We start from the raw sequence: 16,430 nt of genomic DNA on the forward strand, positions 1-16,430 counted from the left end.
CCCGTCCCCAAACCCATACATTGTAAAACCAGAGCTTCTGTGATAATATGCTCACAAGTGGAAAGATCCCAAGTTATCTGAGCTGATGAAGACACAGAGGCAGGGAAGGAAGATCCTTTCTGCGGCTTACTGACATGATAAGGCTCACTTTTGTCTTCCCTCCTCCTCCTTTCCTATGTCCTATTCTGTCATTTCATTCCTCTCTTCTAATACACCTACTTTTATATCAAAGGCACAATGTGTGTTCAGAACATCACAATCCACTATAATTAGAAAGTGAATAAAATCTCAACACCTGCTTTTATAATAGGTTGGGCAAAGCTCTTAAGTGGGGCATAGGGTACTTTCCATACTGCGCACCAACCCTTCTCCTTTCTTAAAATCCATTTTAAAGCAACTATCTCTACTGTCTTGTAAAAGGAATATTCTTTCTCAGGTCTACTCTGGCTTTGATGCTTTTCCTAGCCATGTAACCGTTTCTTCTTTGATTATTTTCTTTCCATTTTTTGAGAACAAAAATTATTTTTGAAATTAGATTGTTCTAATTTTGATGGGACTTCACACATGCACAATGATTTTATTATCAAATTGGTCATTCACCATTTATAAAAATGCATTGGATATTTCATTGCTCAAACTGCCACTGTGAACAAACAGCTTGTGATTAGATCTCAGAAAAAAAATGATGTTTTTCTTCCTGGCTCTCTCAAATGGACATTATGTTAAATCCTACATACAAAAATGCTGAGTCTATTTAGATAGAAATATTCTCATACTACCCTAGCATAGTGCATCATTAATGTGCTGGAAGAGGCAAAATACACCATGCATCACTGAGAGAAAACTTCAACTGTGAAATTTATTTGATTCCTCAATGAACTACTATTTGATTGCCAATGCTGTATCACATTTTTTCCAAAGTACAAATTAACAATCAGTTTTTCAGTATAAGATTTTAAAATGTTGTTAATACTAACAGTATACAGAAAACAAAAATAAAATAGTGTTTATTTTGTATCAGTTACATGTCCTCCATTTACTTAGGATTCATTAAAATACATTATAAGCAAATAATATACAGTGGAGGATCTTGCCAAAAGTAACTGGGTGCTAAGCTTATACCTCTGTATCAGCATTCTCAGAGTATCATACTTCTTGCTGATAACTAAGGAAGACATCAGAATAAAAAAACAAACAAAATTAACTTTAGTCAGTATTGATTTCAAAATATCATGAAGTATAAACTTATGGGTTGACTATGCAGCTGAACTATAAGGTAAGGTTGAATAATCATTGGTGAGAGATGACAGTGAGGCTGAACTCCGTGAAACACACTGCTGAGACATAAGCATAAACCACATCCCACTCCTGCCTCACCCACTCAGCCTCCAACATTACATCGCCAACACATGTTCTTTCTGGTCTTCCTTGTTGCCATGGCAATACCTCATGTCTGAGTCGAGAGGAGAACATTAAAGAAAAGCCATCTTCTCCATCAATGCTCAGGAGTCATCAACTTGTGAGCTTTGATGCGAACCCAGAGAATTTCCCTAACAGTTTCTGCCAAGCCCCTTTCACCTCCTTATTCCTTAGACTATAAATCATAGGGTTCAGCATGGGCATCAATACAGCATAAAAAAGGGAAATTAGCTTCTCCTGAAGGACAGATGGGTTGGAGTGGGGTTGGATGTAGGTGAAAATGGTGGTGCCATAGCAAAGTGTTACCACAGTGAGGTGGGAGGCACAGGTGTGGAAGGCTTTCCTCCTTCCTTCTGTGGACTGTATCTTTAGAATGGTGGAGATGATCTGGATGTAGGACAAGAGAACCAGGAAGAAAGGTGTCATAAGCAAGACAATGCTAGAAACCATGATCACAATCTCATTGGAGGAAGTGTCCACACATGCCAATCTGACCACAGCTAGAATTTCACAGGAAATGTGATCAATATATTTATTTGTACACATGGGCAGCTGAAAGGTGATGGTGGTATGTACGAGAGAATTAATGGAGCCACTGACCCAAGATGTGATGACCAGCCTTGTGCACAGCCCTGCACGCATGATGACTGAGTACCTCAGAGGGTCACACACTGCCACATAGCGGTCATAGGCCATCACTGCCAGAAGAAGAAATTCAATCCCACCCAAGCCCAGAGAAAAGAATAACTGTGCTGCGCAGCTCAGAAATGGAATTGCTTTGTGTGTGGCAAGAAAATGAGCCAGCAACTGGGGGACTACGCTTGTGGCATAGGACACATCCACAAGCGACAGGTTGGTCAGAAAGAAATACATGGGAGTGTGGAGTCTGCTGTCCAGTCTGATCAGAAGAACGATGAGGAAATTCCCCAGCACTGTTGCCAGGTACATCAGCAAGAACAGGACGAAGAGGGAGACTTGAGTGTCCCAGTTACTGGACAGGCCAAGGAGGATGAACTCATGCACCCATGTCTGGTTGTCCTGTTCCATTAAGAAATGTGATGATTATTAATCTGTACAGAAAGTAAGAAAAAAAGTAAGCATGGAGTTTCAGGTAAAATGACATAGTACATGTGACCTGCCAGTCTCAGCAGTCTTCAGTCCATTCATGAGACTGCAGTGTATCCTCAGTCTTAGAATACTTTTTATCAGCTCTGTTTCAGAGGGTCTTAGAGGAACGGTTGTAACCCAGACTTACAGTACACTTTCATGAGCAATATATATATATACCCATTTTCTTTGGTTTGGGGTATGGAGAGCATAATAATTGGCTATGATGAGTAATTATCAGTAAAGGATTTGAGACCTAATGTTATAAAACTCCCTAAAATACATCAACCAGCTTACTCTTAATGGAATTCAAAATTCAACTGCAAAACCAATTATTCTGAAGAGGCAGGGATTTGGGGCAGTATCTAGAATCAGAAGACATTGTTTTAAATCTCAATTGTCTTTAGCAGGTATGTCATTTACATGTCATGGTAAGCTTTTGCACATAGAAAAGGCTCATATTCAATAATTCTCAAGTATATTAAGCATGCAAAAATACTTGGGTAATATTATTGATATGTTATCCAGAACTGTGTGTGCTTGTAGCATTCTGACCTCCACTTTGGGAACACAATTAAGTAAAGGTTATTTCCTTCCCACATTTCCCACAAAATAGATACTTAAGTTTATAGCTTTTAAAAGAAATATTTGGTCTTTTTAATAGGCTTTAGTCTCCTCTGCTGTTCATAGTCTAGAGAGGGGTGCCACGATAAAGGCTCTATCTTTACTATTCAATAGAATAAGATAGAAATTCTTACAGATGTTCATTAGAGTGGAAATTCCCTTCTGGTTGCTTGTGTTGGGCAAAGGCATTTTCAGTAATAGTAGTAAGATATGATGCCAACTGTGAACATTGAATAGAAATGGAGGTCATCTCTAAATGACTCCCAAGAAGAACATGTTGGTATTTTTCCTCCACATCTGCCTGTCTCCAGTGCTGCAGCTACCAGAGTGGGTGAAATGACAGATGTTGTTTTTTTCCTCCATATCTGCCTATCCCCAGTGCTGCAGCCCCCAGAATGTGTGGCACAAGGAAAACTAGAAAAATATACGACAGAAGTAACCAAGAATAGAAACAGAAGGTGTTGACCACTTCTAAGGCCACTGAGCCTAAAAGAGGAGTGCTACCACACTTCGACTGTCTTCCCTGATGAAGAACAAGACTAAGTAACTGCTCTGAAAATGCCCAACTCACATCTTCATCTGAGCATTCCACATTCTCCTCTTGCACAGTTCTCCAATGTCTGTGACATTAGTTTACAATAGCTAGTTGTTTTTAGTTTTACCATAGAAATTTGTTACATAGTTCACAACCCAACACAGTTCTATTAATTATATTTTACTAATTATAGCAATTATTATAGATTGTATGTTTTACAGAAAAGTATATTGCTAAATCAAGCTACTCTTTGGATAAACACATTTTTGATATGTTAACTGATTGATATCAAGATTGTTTTTATCATGAAATGTTTAAAAATAAAATAATGCTGAACAGGATCTTCATAAGGTGGAGGACCTAATAGAAACTGGCATACTATGAACATATGTATCACTTTCTATTGATGACATGCAATACATTGGATCCAAAAAGAAAACCAAAGCTTTAAATGACAGACAATGAAATTGCATAAAGAGTAGAAAATGAGATATTTTCAGTAATTTTCATTTCAGATCCATTTTCCTAAGCTAAAATAATGCCAGTGTTTCATCCTAGGGAAAATCATCTGCATGTGTTCCAAACTCATCTAAGCAATTATTGGCCACAACAAGAAGTAGAACCTTAATGATTCAACAGCACTCAAAGACAAAAGTTAGACATTTAGATTTTTCACTCAGCTTTTTGCATACTATAGTGTGGCTTATTAAAAGATTGAATTTTAGTCTATCTTTAAAATAAATTTCAATATATTGAGCCCATGTGTGCTAAAACTTTTACTATTGTTTCAGCCTATACATCAAAAAGTCAATATTGTTTTACACTTGGTGTATCCCACAACATCCTACAAAGTTTTATTCAATTGTCTTAGAACTCTGATTGCTGAAAATACAGTTACCTGAAGGAAACTATGAGAGAGATTCACACAAGTAGGCTAGGGATGAATTAGTTGTCATCTGGATGGATTTGGCTTTAGATATCCTGCTTTCCTTTTACATCTGTCTTCTACCCTTTCATCTAAAATTCACATACCTTCATGTCAATCTCAAGACCACTGCTCTGCACCAAACCAACCTTGCAGCAGATGTGGGGCCCACCTAAGAATTTTCCTTTGTTCTACTAACTTTTATAACAATACCTTTTGGAATTCAAGACCTTCCTAAAGCCAAATCAAATATATGATTAATGGCAACTTCTCAAACAATGATTTGGTGATATTTACTATTAACATTTAGCACCTGAAATCACAGAGTCATTCAGTTAGTATGCTTTGATGTACTTAAATTTATTATTAAATAAAAGTAAGTAATTAAATAAAAGTATTTATTTTTTAATTTACTTAAATGTATTCCTATTTATGTTCATCTGCCTCCATCTCCACAGAATTCTTGAGAGGAAAAAAATACTTTCAAATAAGATTTCTGAAAATAAGATACTCCATTACCTTTTCATCTAACACACTTTCTACATATCTGGAATGAAACAGAAATGATGCATTAGAGAAAATGTGAAGCCTTGTTAGTTGGGATAGAGATGAGAGGCATGACCCATAAAAATCTATTCAACATCAGAACCACTTGCTTTGTTGGTGTCATAGTCGTCACATCACAGACAGATCTGAAGATGACTTCTCACCTGGCTGTTCATATTGCTTCCTCCCTGCTTCTTAATGGAAGGTACTTGTTCTTACTGCTCTGTGGACCAATGCTCCCTTATTTGACTTTTTCAAGGAAGAGGTTGCCAGGATGCAGCAATGAGGAACCATTTCTCTTTGAAAGGGTCAGCATTACAATGTTATGTCCAGTTAAATGCTTTAAACCTTTAGGACCAGGTAAATTATTTAAATTCAATTAGATCATTATATCAGTAAGTTATATTCTCTCCCCTCACACACAGATGCATTAAGGAGAAAATCCTACTAGGCAAACACAATGATTTCCCAGAATCTCATTCTTCAAAAAATATTTTTAGCCAACATTCATGTCACTATAACTCAGCATAGTACTCAACCTTAGATCAATATTTATAAGTCCCAAATGAATCATATTGATCTTAAATGAATAACCCATCAGCCAGGTTACAGAGATGACCCTCTACAATTTTCTGTTGGTGCTTCCCTAACACTAATGGATAAAATTCCAAAAGCTTTACTCTAAGAAAAAAAAATTATTCTGTCATCATCATCTTTTGTGATGCTCCATTGAGTCTGGATGATATTTGGCCTTCTTGGAATACTCTACAGTCTTATATGAAATAAACTGAGCCCTTAATACAAGTACATAACACTATTTCGACAGGCAATTTTTTTGTACACTTGAGTCATCAGTGGAAATCACCCCTTCCTGCAGAGAAATGTTCATGTTCATGTTCATGTATGTGACCACACAGCTGTTTTCTGTACTTACACTGTACTCACTGTGGGCAGGAGCATTTCCACCATCCTTGCATTTGGACACGGTGAGAACACCAGGGATACTGTGGTAGCTGAAGTGTCAAAATGCTTCTGTATCTGAGAGTATTGATGTCCTTTCTTTTTGGTATCTTATTATCTATTTCTTTTGCAAGTTTATTCATTTGACTCTTCCTATAATCCGATTCTAATTATTGATACACAGTCTTTAAAGAGTTGCAGTCTTGAAATTTAGATTTAGTGATCTGTTTTATTTTGGCTACATTGTGGAAATCCCAGTCTTATTTATTTCTCTTGCCCCATGTATCTAGGATATTCCTCACAGTATTTTGTTCTTTTTGATTCTATAATACTTTCCTACAGATGATTCAAGGATCAAACCCAACAAGACAATCATGGCGCCTCATTCATCTTTAACTCCAGTTTCTAGTCTCAGGTTTGATGACTTTGATAATCAATCCAGTCTTCTTATATTTGAAGTACTTCCTTTGAGAAAATGGTAAAATAGTCATATATACACAGTCAGAAAAATAATTGAGACAAGATAGTTTAAGGTCATTGAAATGTTATTTTTTTCCAGAAATATAATATGCTCCTACTAAATATTCATGAATTTCCATAACTAGGTACATATTTTATTAAACTAGACTTTGTCCTGTGTCCTAACAGAAATGATTCAGTATTCATCTATCATGCTTTCACTTTTAATTAATAATACTTTTTCCTAGACCCCTTGCTCCAACACTAAAGTCTTTCATTGGCAAGCTCATATGGTGGCAATGTCCCTAATCCTCAAGTCTTTAGAAAGCTGAATGGTTTCATTCTAATTCCTGTCATCCTGTGTGTGAGAAGATCCCAGTATCCACAGTCCCACACAGTCTGTATGCCCACAGAGACCAGATTACTATTTGTTCTGCATGTCTATGGGCTCCTTGCTACCTCCACCTTCCGGTGGCACAGCTATTAAAATTCCTCATGTAGTAGTCAGTACCTGGTGGTGTGGACATATCTCCTTCAGTCCAGGATTGTATTGCAAAGGATGCTCTCTTTTTCAGAGTGGTGGACTGTGGAGATGTCCCAGTTGTCTTGCCTCCAGGACTCTAAAATTCCCTGGGACTAGTTTATAAAAATTAATGGGAGGAAGCTCACAGGTGATCCCAAGTGAGCTCACGAACAACACTAATAAAATGAGACAGAGGCTGCACTGGTGACCTGGAGCCAGCAGAGTCCCTTGGGAGTGCCTTACATTGGTGTATTAATTGCTGTCATCACTCCCAAATCTCAGTGGCTGGGTCACCATGCTGCTTTACCTTAGATGACCAAACTCACAAATGTTCCATCTAAAGTCTTCATTGAGTCTTTTTATGGTTTAAATATAAAATATCCCTCAGGCTCATGTATTGAATGCTTGGCCACAAGATCCTGACAGTTGCCTTGGAAGGTTGGAAACTGTAGAAGGTAGGATTCAGCTAGAGAAAGTGGGTCACTCTAGGCATGGCTTTGATTGACAGATCCTCTAACTGTCATCTAATGATTCCTGTCTGCAATGAGACATCAGCCTCTTTTATCACATGCTCCCATTAGCATGATGTACTATGTCACTGGTTCAGAGTCAAAGCAGAGAAAGATTATAGACTAAAATGTATGAAATTGGATTCCAAAACTAAATCTTTTTTAGGTTGTTCAGGTATTTTGTCCCAGAAACAAATTCTGATGAGTGAGACTCAGCATTACTTCTCAGCTCAAGTAAACGAGCAGCACCAAAGTCAAACATAATTTAAGTTTCACCATTTTCTTGCAATAGGAACCACCATTCATTGTTGCAGTCACTTCTGTTCTTAGTATTTAGCATAGGCCAGGGTCTTTCTTCTGACACAAAGGTCATTCGTTAGATTCCTAACTAGAAACTGAATCACTTTCTCCCAGAAGGCCCAGTAATGTTTTATTAATTTGCATACTTATTATTGTAAAGAGTAGCAAGAATAAGATAAATGACTTCATTGTGGGAGATTTATGCATCTAATTTGAATAAGCTGCTTCCAGGGAGGAATTGATTTTCAGAAGCTTGCAAAACTGCAATGGATAAAAGTTGACTTCCCAACAAAGAGTAGTTAACAGTAGGATGTTCATTTGCAAACAAAAACCCTGAATTTGATGGGAAAACTACCTCAAAATGCATCAGAATGATAATATAATATAATATGTATAACTTCCATACTACCTGAAGAGGAGGAGGGGCTACTGCCATGACAAGTAGAAGATAGAAGTCATGAATATTGCAGAATATCAGCTAAACCCCAACAACAGAGAGTTATTATGCCTCAAAAGTCCATAGATGTTTGTTTTTTGTTAAGAATTCCTGAGCGAGGCAACATAATAACTGCAAATGACAAGAAAAATAAAATCCAACACTATATGTCTCTTGTGAGAATGATTGTGACCACTGATAAAGTCCTACTGAGAAAAAACTAATAAAATCAAATCCAATAAGCTTCTAGATCTAACTTGAGATACAGGGTCTAAAGAGGATAACACTATAACTTCAGTATATCGGGGGGAAATCAAAATTACACAGGCAACCCAGCTGGGAGAAACAGAAATTCTATTGAAAATGTAATTCAAGTGCTAAGAAGAAGCAGAAACAAACACTACAATTCAAAGGATTTCTAGAAACAAAGTAGGTAATTATTATGTGTGTCCTGTTGAAATTTTCATTTGAACAACTACAATCTTTATATATATTGTGATTTTGAAAAGATGATAAACCCCAAGAGATTTAGTAACTATTGAACAAAATTTTATTTTCTAATACTTTTCAGTGCCCAATATTTTAAAAAGTTATATTTATTGACTTTATTATTTATAACACATATTCTTACCGAACCAGCCATTCTTTCTCACCTTCTATTAATGATATCTTTCTCAAGCACCTAAGAATTAGGAGCAGCTGTCATTTCATCCCAAGAAATTTATTTTCCTGATTTCCACATGACTCCAATTTAAACACACATATCTCAAGATTCAAACCCATCATCCACATCTGAGAGAGAACACGCAATGTTTTCTTCCTCTGTCTAGGTTATCTCACTCAGAATGATTGGTTCCAACTCTATCCATCTATCTGAAAATTTCATAATTTCATTTGTTCTTATAGATGAATTATTCACATTTTCATTATTCTTTCATCAGTTATGGGCATTTAAACAATTTCCATTATCTGGTTATTGTGAATAAAGTGTCAAAGACCATGGAGGAGAAAGTAGCTCTTTGCATGGTCACCAGTAGTACAGCTGGATCACATGGTAGACCTGTTTCTACCATTTTGAAAAACCTTCATACCTCATGCTGTGGTGACCTTTAACCATTAAGTTATTTTCATTGCTACTTCATAACTGTAATTTTGCTACTGTTTTTAATCATAATGTAAACATCTATGTTTTCCAATGGTCTTAGATGACCTCTGTGAAAGGGTCTTTAGCCCCAAAGGTGTCACGAACAATAGGTTGAGAACCCCTGTCTAGAGTAAGATGAACTTTCAAAGAGGTTTAATTTGCAAGTCTTTTTGGCCAAAGATGTTAAGTATTTTAAAAATATTTCTCAGACCAACAGTAAGGCAGCCAAAAGCTCTGCTAGATAAGGGAAGTATTCATCAAGTCTAATCCTTAAATGCAAAGTTACTGGTAATTGATGGCTGCTGAGGAAGGAGACTGAGATTTCTTCAGGATGGGTCCCCTGGAAGGATATTCATGCTCCAGTAGACAGTCCTATACCCATGCACATAAAAGACAGCACTAAGTAGACTCAATGAATTTTAAAAAAAAAATTGTATGTGAGTTTGGAAGGGGAAATAAGGTTGGTGCTGAAGTGGAGGGACTAGGGGTGGGCTTCAACAAAACCCATTATGCATATGTGTGACATTTTCAAAAAATAAATAAGAAAATTTAATTTATGGATAATAATATTGAGAAAACTAGATGTTCTGAAGAAGAACAAGGAAATGAAAAAGTTAAAAATAGAAATTTAACAAATAGAACACAAGACTATACTAACCTGTTATAACAGACTAATGCTTCCTAGCAAAGGAAGATTAGGAAGGACCATCAGATAAAGACACCAACCAAGGGAAAAAACAGATCATAGGATGTTTAATAAAGATGAGTTGTGAACACTGAAGAAGCAGTCATAGCATGGAAGATACTACATCTTCATACATCTTCCTCCCTAGTAAGCTGTATATATTTATATACCTTTAAGTAGTTTTCCTCTCTCACATCTCTCCTACAGCAGTGTATATAAAGTTTGTTTGTGGTGTTCAGTTTTCTAATTTATTACACAACTGTCAGTCATGATCAGAACATTCTATCAGAATAATGGGATGTTTTATGTGAAATATCTGCTACAGAACAAGATTTGAGCTTTCTCAATCCCATCACAATTCATATCTCCCTAATGTTTAAATAGCCCAATTGAGTACTCCACTTGCCTGAAGCCTTGCTTCTAATTTTTGTTGTATTATTTGTTTCTTCAATTTATACCTTGAATTCAAATGGATACCTTGCTCAGCCTAGATATAGTAGGGAGGGCCTTGGACCTTCCCCAAAGCAATGTGCCTTACACTCTCTGAGAAGTGGATGGGGAGTGGTGGTGAGGTAAGGTGGAGGAAATAGGGAGAGGGAAAGGGGTGGGAACTGGGATTGGTATGTAAAATGAAAAAAGATAGTTTGTTTTCTTTTTAAAAAAATTTAATAAGGGCATAGTGATAATTCCTAATGGACAAATTTTTGTTTCTTTTTGGACATTGGTGATTAATACTTTATACATACAATCTTAAATCATCTTTCTCCAAACACTTAATATGAGATATTATTATTATACTCCTAATATTATATAGGAGAAAACTGATGTTTAGGAAGTTGGTTAATAAATCCAAAGTAAAAAGTTAATAAATAAAAAAGTGAGGAATTGAAAAAAACCACAAGTTTATTCAATGAACAAATTATTGAATTGGCAGTTTTTCAAAACTATGAGAATAAAGTTGTCCTGGTTAGTTTTATAAAAACTTGACACAAACTTGAATTATCTGAAAGGATGGAACTTCAGAGGGGAAAATTCTTCCATAAGACTGGGCTATAGACAGGTATGTAGGGCATTTTCTTACTTAACAATTGATGGAGGAGAGCCTTGCACATTGTGGGTAGGACCACCTCAGACTGGTGGTCCTAGGTTGTATAAGAAAGGAGGCCAAGAAAACCACCAAGAGCAAGCCAGTAAGCAGCATGCTTTGGTGGCTCTTTCATATCAGCTCTTACCTCTAGATTCCTGCCCTCTTTGACTTCTGTCCTTGCTATCTTTGATGATGAATTGTTTCATGAACCTGTGATAAAAATAAACTCTTTCCTTCCCAAGTTAGTTTTAGTCATGTTGTTTCATGACAATGGTAGCTTTAACGAAGACAAAAGTTAAAAGACAATTTGGCATCCAAGACCTTGCCAGATATGACAATGTCCACCCAGCTACTTTACCCTTTCTATCTCCTTACCCTTCTGTGCACTTCAGTTAAGCTTCCAGCTAATTAGGGTGTAAATGCTTATACTATATGTGAAATTTTGAACCACTTATTCTGTCTTCAGGTTTCTTATCATCTGGATAACTGGTTCTCACGTTTCTAGTCTCAAACTGAGACTTTTCATGTGACTATTTCTGCCATCACCTTAAATGTTCTTACTCTCACTCCAAACTGATGGATATTATAGCTGTTCATTGTCTGCCATCCATACTCTTCACACATGTTCCTTTAAAGACTATACCAGATTGAATATGTTTCCAAGAACCACTGACACACTGTAGACGTCTATGAATGTCAGATGAATCAGCATCAATAGAAATCTAGCTTCTATTCACATCATGATTCGAGATTATAATATTGTAAAGTTATAATTCAAACATGAAATTTTCTTCAGACTAAATGGTCTTCATCTTTGTAAAGCCTCAGATGCTGTCATAACATGTTGAAAAATGCAACGGAAAAGTATTGGTTATAGGAAGGTGATTCTGGGAAGAAAAATACATAGACTCCTTCAAGGAAGAAAGAAGACGATCTGTGATCACATGCTTGCTATTTGACTACATCTCTACCTTTTGTGCAATTGCTGTTTTTCTTCTGTTTTACATTGTTTGTACTTTTTCTAATGATGAAGTCACTGAGGGCCAATTGTGAGTATGAAAGATGAAAGAAAATATTAATATTCAGACGTGAAAGTAATATTAACACAGCCAACTAAACTATCTCAATTTCCCAATCCATCTTTGGTGCAGGAGTCAGCCCCTTTATAAGAGTAAGTGTGTTTTTAATTATATATATATAATTATATATATATATATATATATATATATATATATATATACCATTAAACAAAATTTGTCTGCAGATCTGAAAAGAAAACAGCCACATTGGCCAACCTTGCAGAAGAGGGAGCAATGACACATGCCTTTAAACCCAGGAGCCCCAATGATGCACACCTTTAAGCCCAGTAGCAACACTAGTTTGCCAGAGAAATCAGGTGGTAGTATTGCATTCCCTTAATCCCAGAACTAGAGAGGACTATGAGATGGGAGGAGACGTCTCTCATACTCCGTCTCATTCTGAGATTCCTTGAAGCAGGTTAACCATTTTGGACTGAGGTAGAGGTAAGAGCCAGTGTGAGGTAGAGGTAAGAGTCTGGCTGACTGTTTTACTTTTCTGGTCTTCAGGCTGAACCCCAATTTCTATCTCTGTGTTTTTTTTTTTAATTCTGCTACAGCCTGGCTTGGTTTTTGAGTCCTAACCTACCCCTAAGGACACACTTCCTCAGACAAGATTATTTAACTCTTAATCCTTTGCAAATAGTACAACATCCTGATGACTTAGCATTTTCATAGGTATACTCATAAGTATATGAGTCTATGGGGGACATTCTCATTTTAACAACCACATTCCATTCCCTGGCATCCATAGGATTATATTCATACAGATGGTTTATATTTTATCTCATCCTTTGTGAGAGTATTTTATTGCAATGGTTCAGAGATAGAGAGTGTACATTTTTTTCAGAGATTGTACAAATTTGAATTCAACACTTACATTGAAATCCCTTGTCTATGTGGTCAAATCCCTTCAAAATTGTTTGAATGATTCCAATTAGTGTCAGACACAAATGTTCACTTGGACAATAATAACTTTATATACTTGGCATCTCTCTATTGAAATGTTTATCAGATCTTTCTGTACATGGTCAGCTCTAGAAGAAATTGTTAACTCTTACAGTGAGACATGCCGTCTGCATGAAGTGAGTTCCGCATAAAGACAGTGTAATAATCTTTCACAGCTCTCCTTAGTGTTGGCCTACGTACAAACTGTGTTATTGCAGAAACTCTTAGTTGTTCAAGTGAGTCTCTCCAAAGATGAACATGAATTTTATCTCAATTGGAACCACAACAACCTGTTGTGAAATTTATTAGCCCTTCTGGATCAGTACTTTAAACAAAGTAATAAATATTTCTAGTTATCATACTATGAAAGTAGAGGCAGAGTTAGGAGAAAGTTCTATAAAGTGTTGCATAGCTCCACTGGGCATCCCAATGGGACACAACTCAACAAAAACACTCAGCCTGCTATATGGCATCACAGGTACGTGTTATGCCATCTATTACTTCCTAGTTGACAGGACGTTCCAGATTCTGCTGTTGGTAATTACATAAATACTGATGAAGAACTCTTTCCTCCAGCTATGTTCATGAGTCATTAAGTTGCCAGTTTTGATGTGAACCCAGAAAATTTCACTAAAAGTTTCTGCCATGCCCCCTTCACCTCTTTATTCCTTAGACTATAGATCATGGGGTTCAACATGGGTGTCAAAATAGCATAGAACAGAGACATTAACTTCTCTTGAAGGACAGAGGGGCTGGAGTGGGGTTGGATGTAGGTGAAAATAGCCATGCCATAGCACAGGACAACCATAGTAAGGTGAGAGGCACAGGTTTGAAAGGCTTTCCACCTTCCTTCTGTGGACTGTATCTTTAGGATTGTCGAGATGATCTGAATGTAGGACAAAAGAACCAAGAAGAATGGTGCCATAAGCAAGACAATGCTAGAAACCATAATTGCAATCTTATTGGAGGAGGTATCTACACAAGCCAATCTGACCACAGCAAGGGTTTCACAGGCTATATGATCAATATACTTATTGGTACACGTGGGCAACTGAAAAGTGATGGAAGTATGCACAAGAGAGTTGATGAAGCCACTGATCCAAGATATGATGACCAGTCTCATGCACAGCCCTGCACGCATGATGACTGAGTACCTCAGAGGGTCACACACTGCCACATAGCGGTCATAGGCCATCACTGTCAGCAGAAGAAACTCAATGCCACCCAAGCCCAGAGAAAAAAATAACTGTGCTGCACAGCTCAAAAATGGAATTGCTTTGTGTGTGGCAAGAAAATGAGCCAGCAACTGGGGGACTATGCTTGTGGCATAAGACACATCCACAAGAGACAGATTGGTGAGAAAGAAATACATGGGAGTGTGGAGTCTGCTGTCCAGTCTGATCAGAAGAACGATGATGAAATTCCCCAGCACTGTTGCCAGGTACATCAGCAAGAACAGAACAAAAAGAGAGACTTGAGTGTCCCAGTTACTTGACAGGCCAAGGAGGATGAATTCATGCATCCATGTCTCATTGTTGGGTTCCATTAAAAGCTATGATCTGCAAAGAGTATCAGAAATAAAAACATGTGCAATCAAATAATAAGAGAGTAAGTTTCTAAGAATATAGAATACATGTTATCTGCCAGCCTTTTAAAAAAATCTCACATCATTTGTTAGCATGCTTGATTCTAATATGCTTTTTATTGACTCTGTTTCAGAGACACAGGCCTATCGAAATTACTTTATAATGACTTGACAGGCTTCACAGGGGCAAGCTACATCCCTGAGATACAGCAATGCAGTTCTGTCAGCTCTATGTCATTAACAGTTCCTTTTATTCTCAGGCAAGGGGAAAACTAAGTGGCAGTACAAGCACAGAAGATTAAGGAAAGAGAATCACAGTTCCAAACTACCTCGAATACATTGATTGCAATCCTGCTGGTATTGCAGTAAGCTGCAGGAAGACTGATTGTAAAAGTGGAAAGATCTGGAATCGGAGAACCTAGTCTTATCAGGTTATTTTATTTTATTTAGCAGTTATTTGATTTCCGTTTGGCGAGAGGCTTTGTTATAGAAAATTTAATACTTTCCACGTATACTAAAGCACAAATGTAAATAGTTCCTGCAAGGACATGTGGGGACTGTCGTCACTGCTGGTATACTGCAGTACCTCAAGGGTGAGGAATATAACAAGATTTCTCCTTGGGGCCTATGAAGAGGCAAATGAAATTTCCTGTCTTCCAAGTAGAAACAAATAAATTGAAAACCTTCAACAGAAATTTTAGTATGTTTGATAAGATTCAGCTTCTTATAGTCTCCATACTCTGGGGGAAACATCAAGATGAAGTCTCTATCTTCATATGATTCCCCTTCTAATCTAATTTCATTAAGAGACTGATGTCTGAAATTGAGCTGAAAATAAATCAAATGAGAATGTAGTCATGTGGACCCTCACGTCAGGGGTAAGAAAGCACTCTTGGTGTCTGAGACAGGATAATACAGGAACCTTGGTAAAGCAGTGCCAGCAAAATAGATTCTCTGCTCATCTGCTCGTTGTAAGTGGTTGGCAGATGTTTCGTCTTTTTTCTTTCTTTCTTCTTCTTTTTTTTTTTTTTTTTTTTTTTTTTTTTTTTTTTTTTTTGACGGGGTTTTTCTGTAGCTTTGGGGCCTGTCCTGGACCTAGCTCTTGTGGACCAGGTTGGCCTCGAACTCACAAAGGTCTGCCTGCCTCTACCTCCCAAGTGCTGGGATTAAAGTCATGTGCCACCATTACCCAGATTGCAGGTGCTTTTCCAGTAGAAGTAATATGGCATGCTATTGAACATCTGGGGCAAACACGTGACATTTTAAAGACATATATAGAACTGACTCAACTACTGAACATCTGTCTGTTCACTAATGTCTTTCTTGTTTGAGTGTGCAATACAAAGGGAAATAGGAAATAAGGATGCAAGAGGGAAAGAAAGATGAATGTCATTTTAGGGTTACTGATCTATAAGTGAAAAACTTCCCATTTCAACGTTCTCAAGTGGTAAATGACAAAGCACAGGCCCATAGAAATACTCAACCCATGCACGGTCTAAACAGATGTGAACACTTCTCTCACAAAGCTCTACAATGTCTATGAGATTGCAAGTTTATCTTAG

At 37.1% G+C, this 16,430-nt stretch overlaps 2 protein-coding genes across 2 annotated transcripts; both read right to left on the minus strand.

Moving 5' to 3' along the window:
* Positions 1–1,512: 1,512 nt before the first annotated feature.
* LOC130884958 (olfactory receptor-like protein OLF3) lies at positions 1,513–2,466 on the minus strand. Its single transcript, XM_057786298.1, has one exon. The coding sequence runs from the start codon at positions 2,464–2,466 to the stop codon at positions 1,513–1,515; it is 954 nt and encodes a 317-aa protein (XP_057642281.1).
* An 11,409-nt stretch (positions 2,467–13,875) lies between these two features.
* On the minus strand, positions 13,876–14,829 carry LOC130884838 (olfactory receptor-like protein OLF3). The gene has a single exon (XM_057786075.1). The coding sequence runs from the start codon at positions 14,827–14,829 to the stop codon at positions 13,876–13,878; it is 954 nt and encodes a 317-aa protein (XP_057642058.1).
* Positions 14,830–16,430: the final 1,601 nt, after the last annotated feature.

Source organism: Chionomys nivalis, chromosome 1 (assembly GCF_950005125.1).
Source record: "Chionomys nivalis chromosome 1, mChiNiv1.1, whole genome shotgun sequence".
NCBI lineage: Eukaryota > Metazoa > Chordata > Mammalia > Rodentia > Cricetidae > Chionomys > Chionomys nivalis.

Bases quoted from the DNA above. Each gene is read 5' to 3' on its own strand.
- LOC130884838 (XM_057786075.1), bottom strand. From the start codon at position 14,829: ATGGAACCCAACAATGAGACATGGATGCATGAATTCATCCTCCTTGGC.
- LOC130884958 (XM_057786298.1), bottom strand. From the start codon at position 2,466: ATGGAACAGGACAACCAGACATGGGTGCATGAGTTCATCCTCCTTGGC.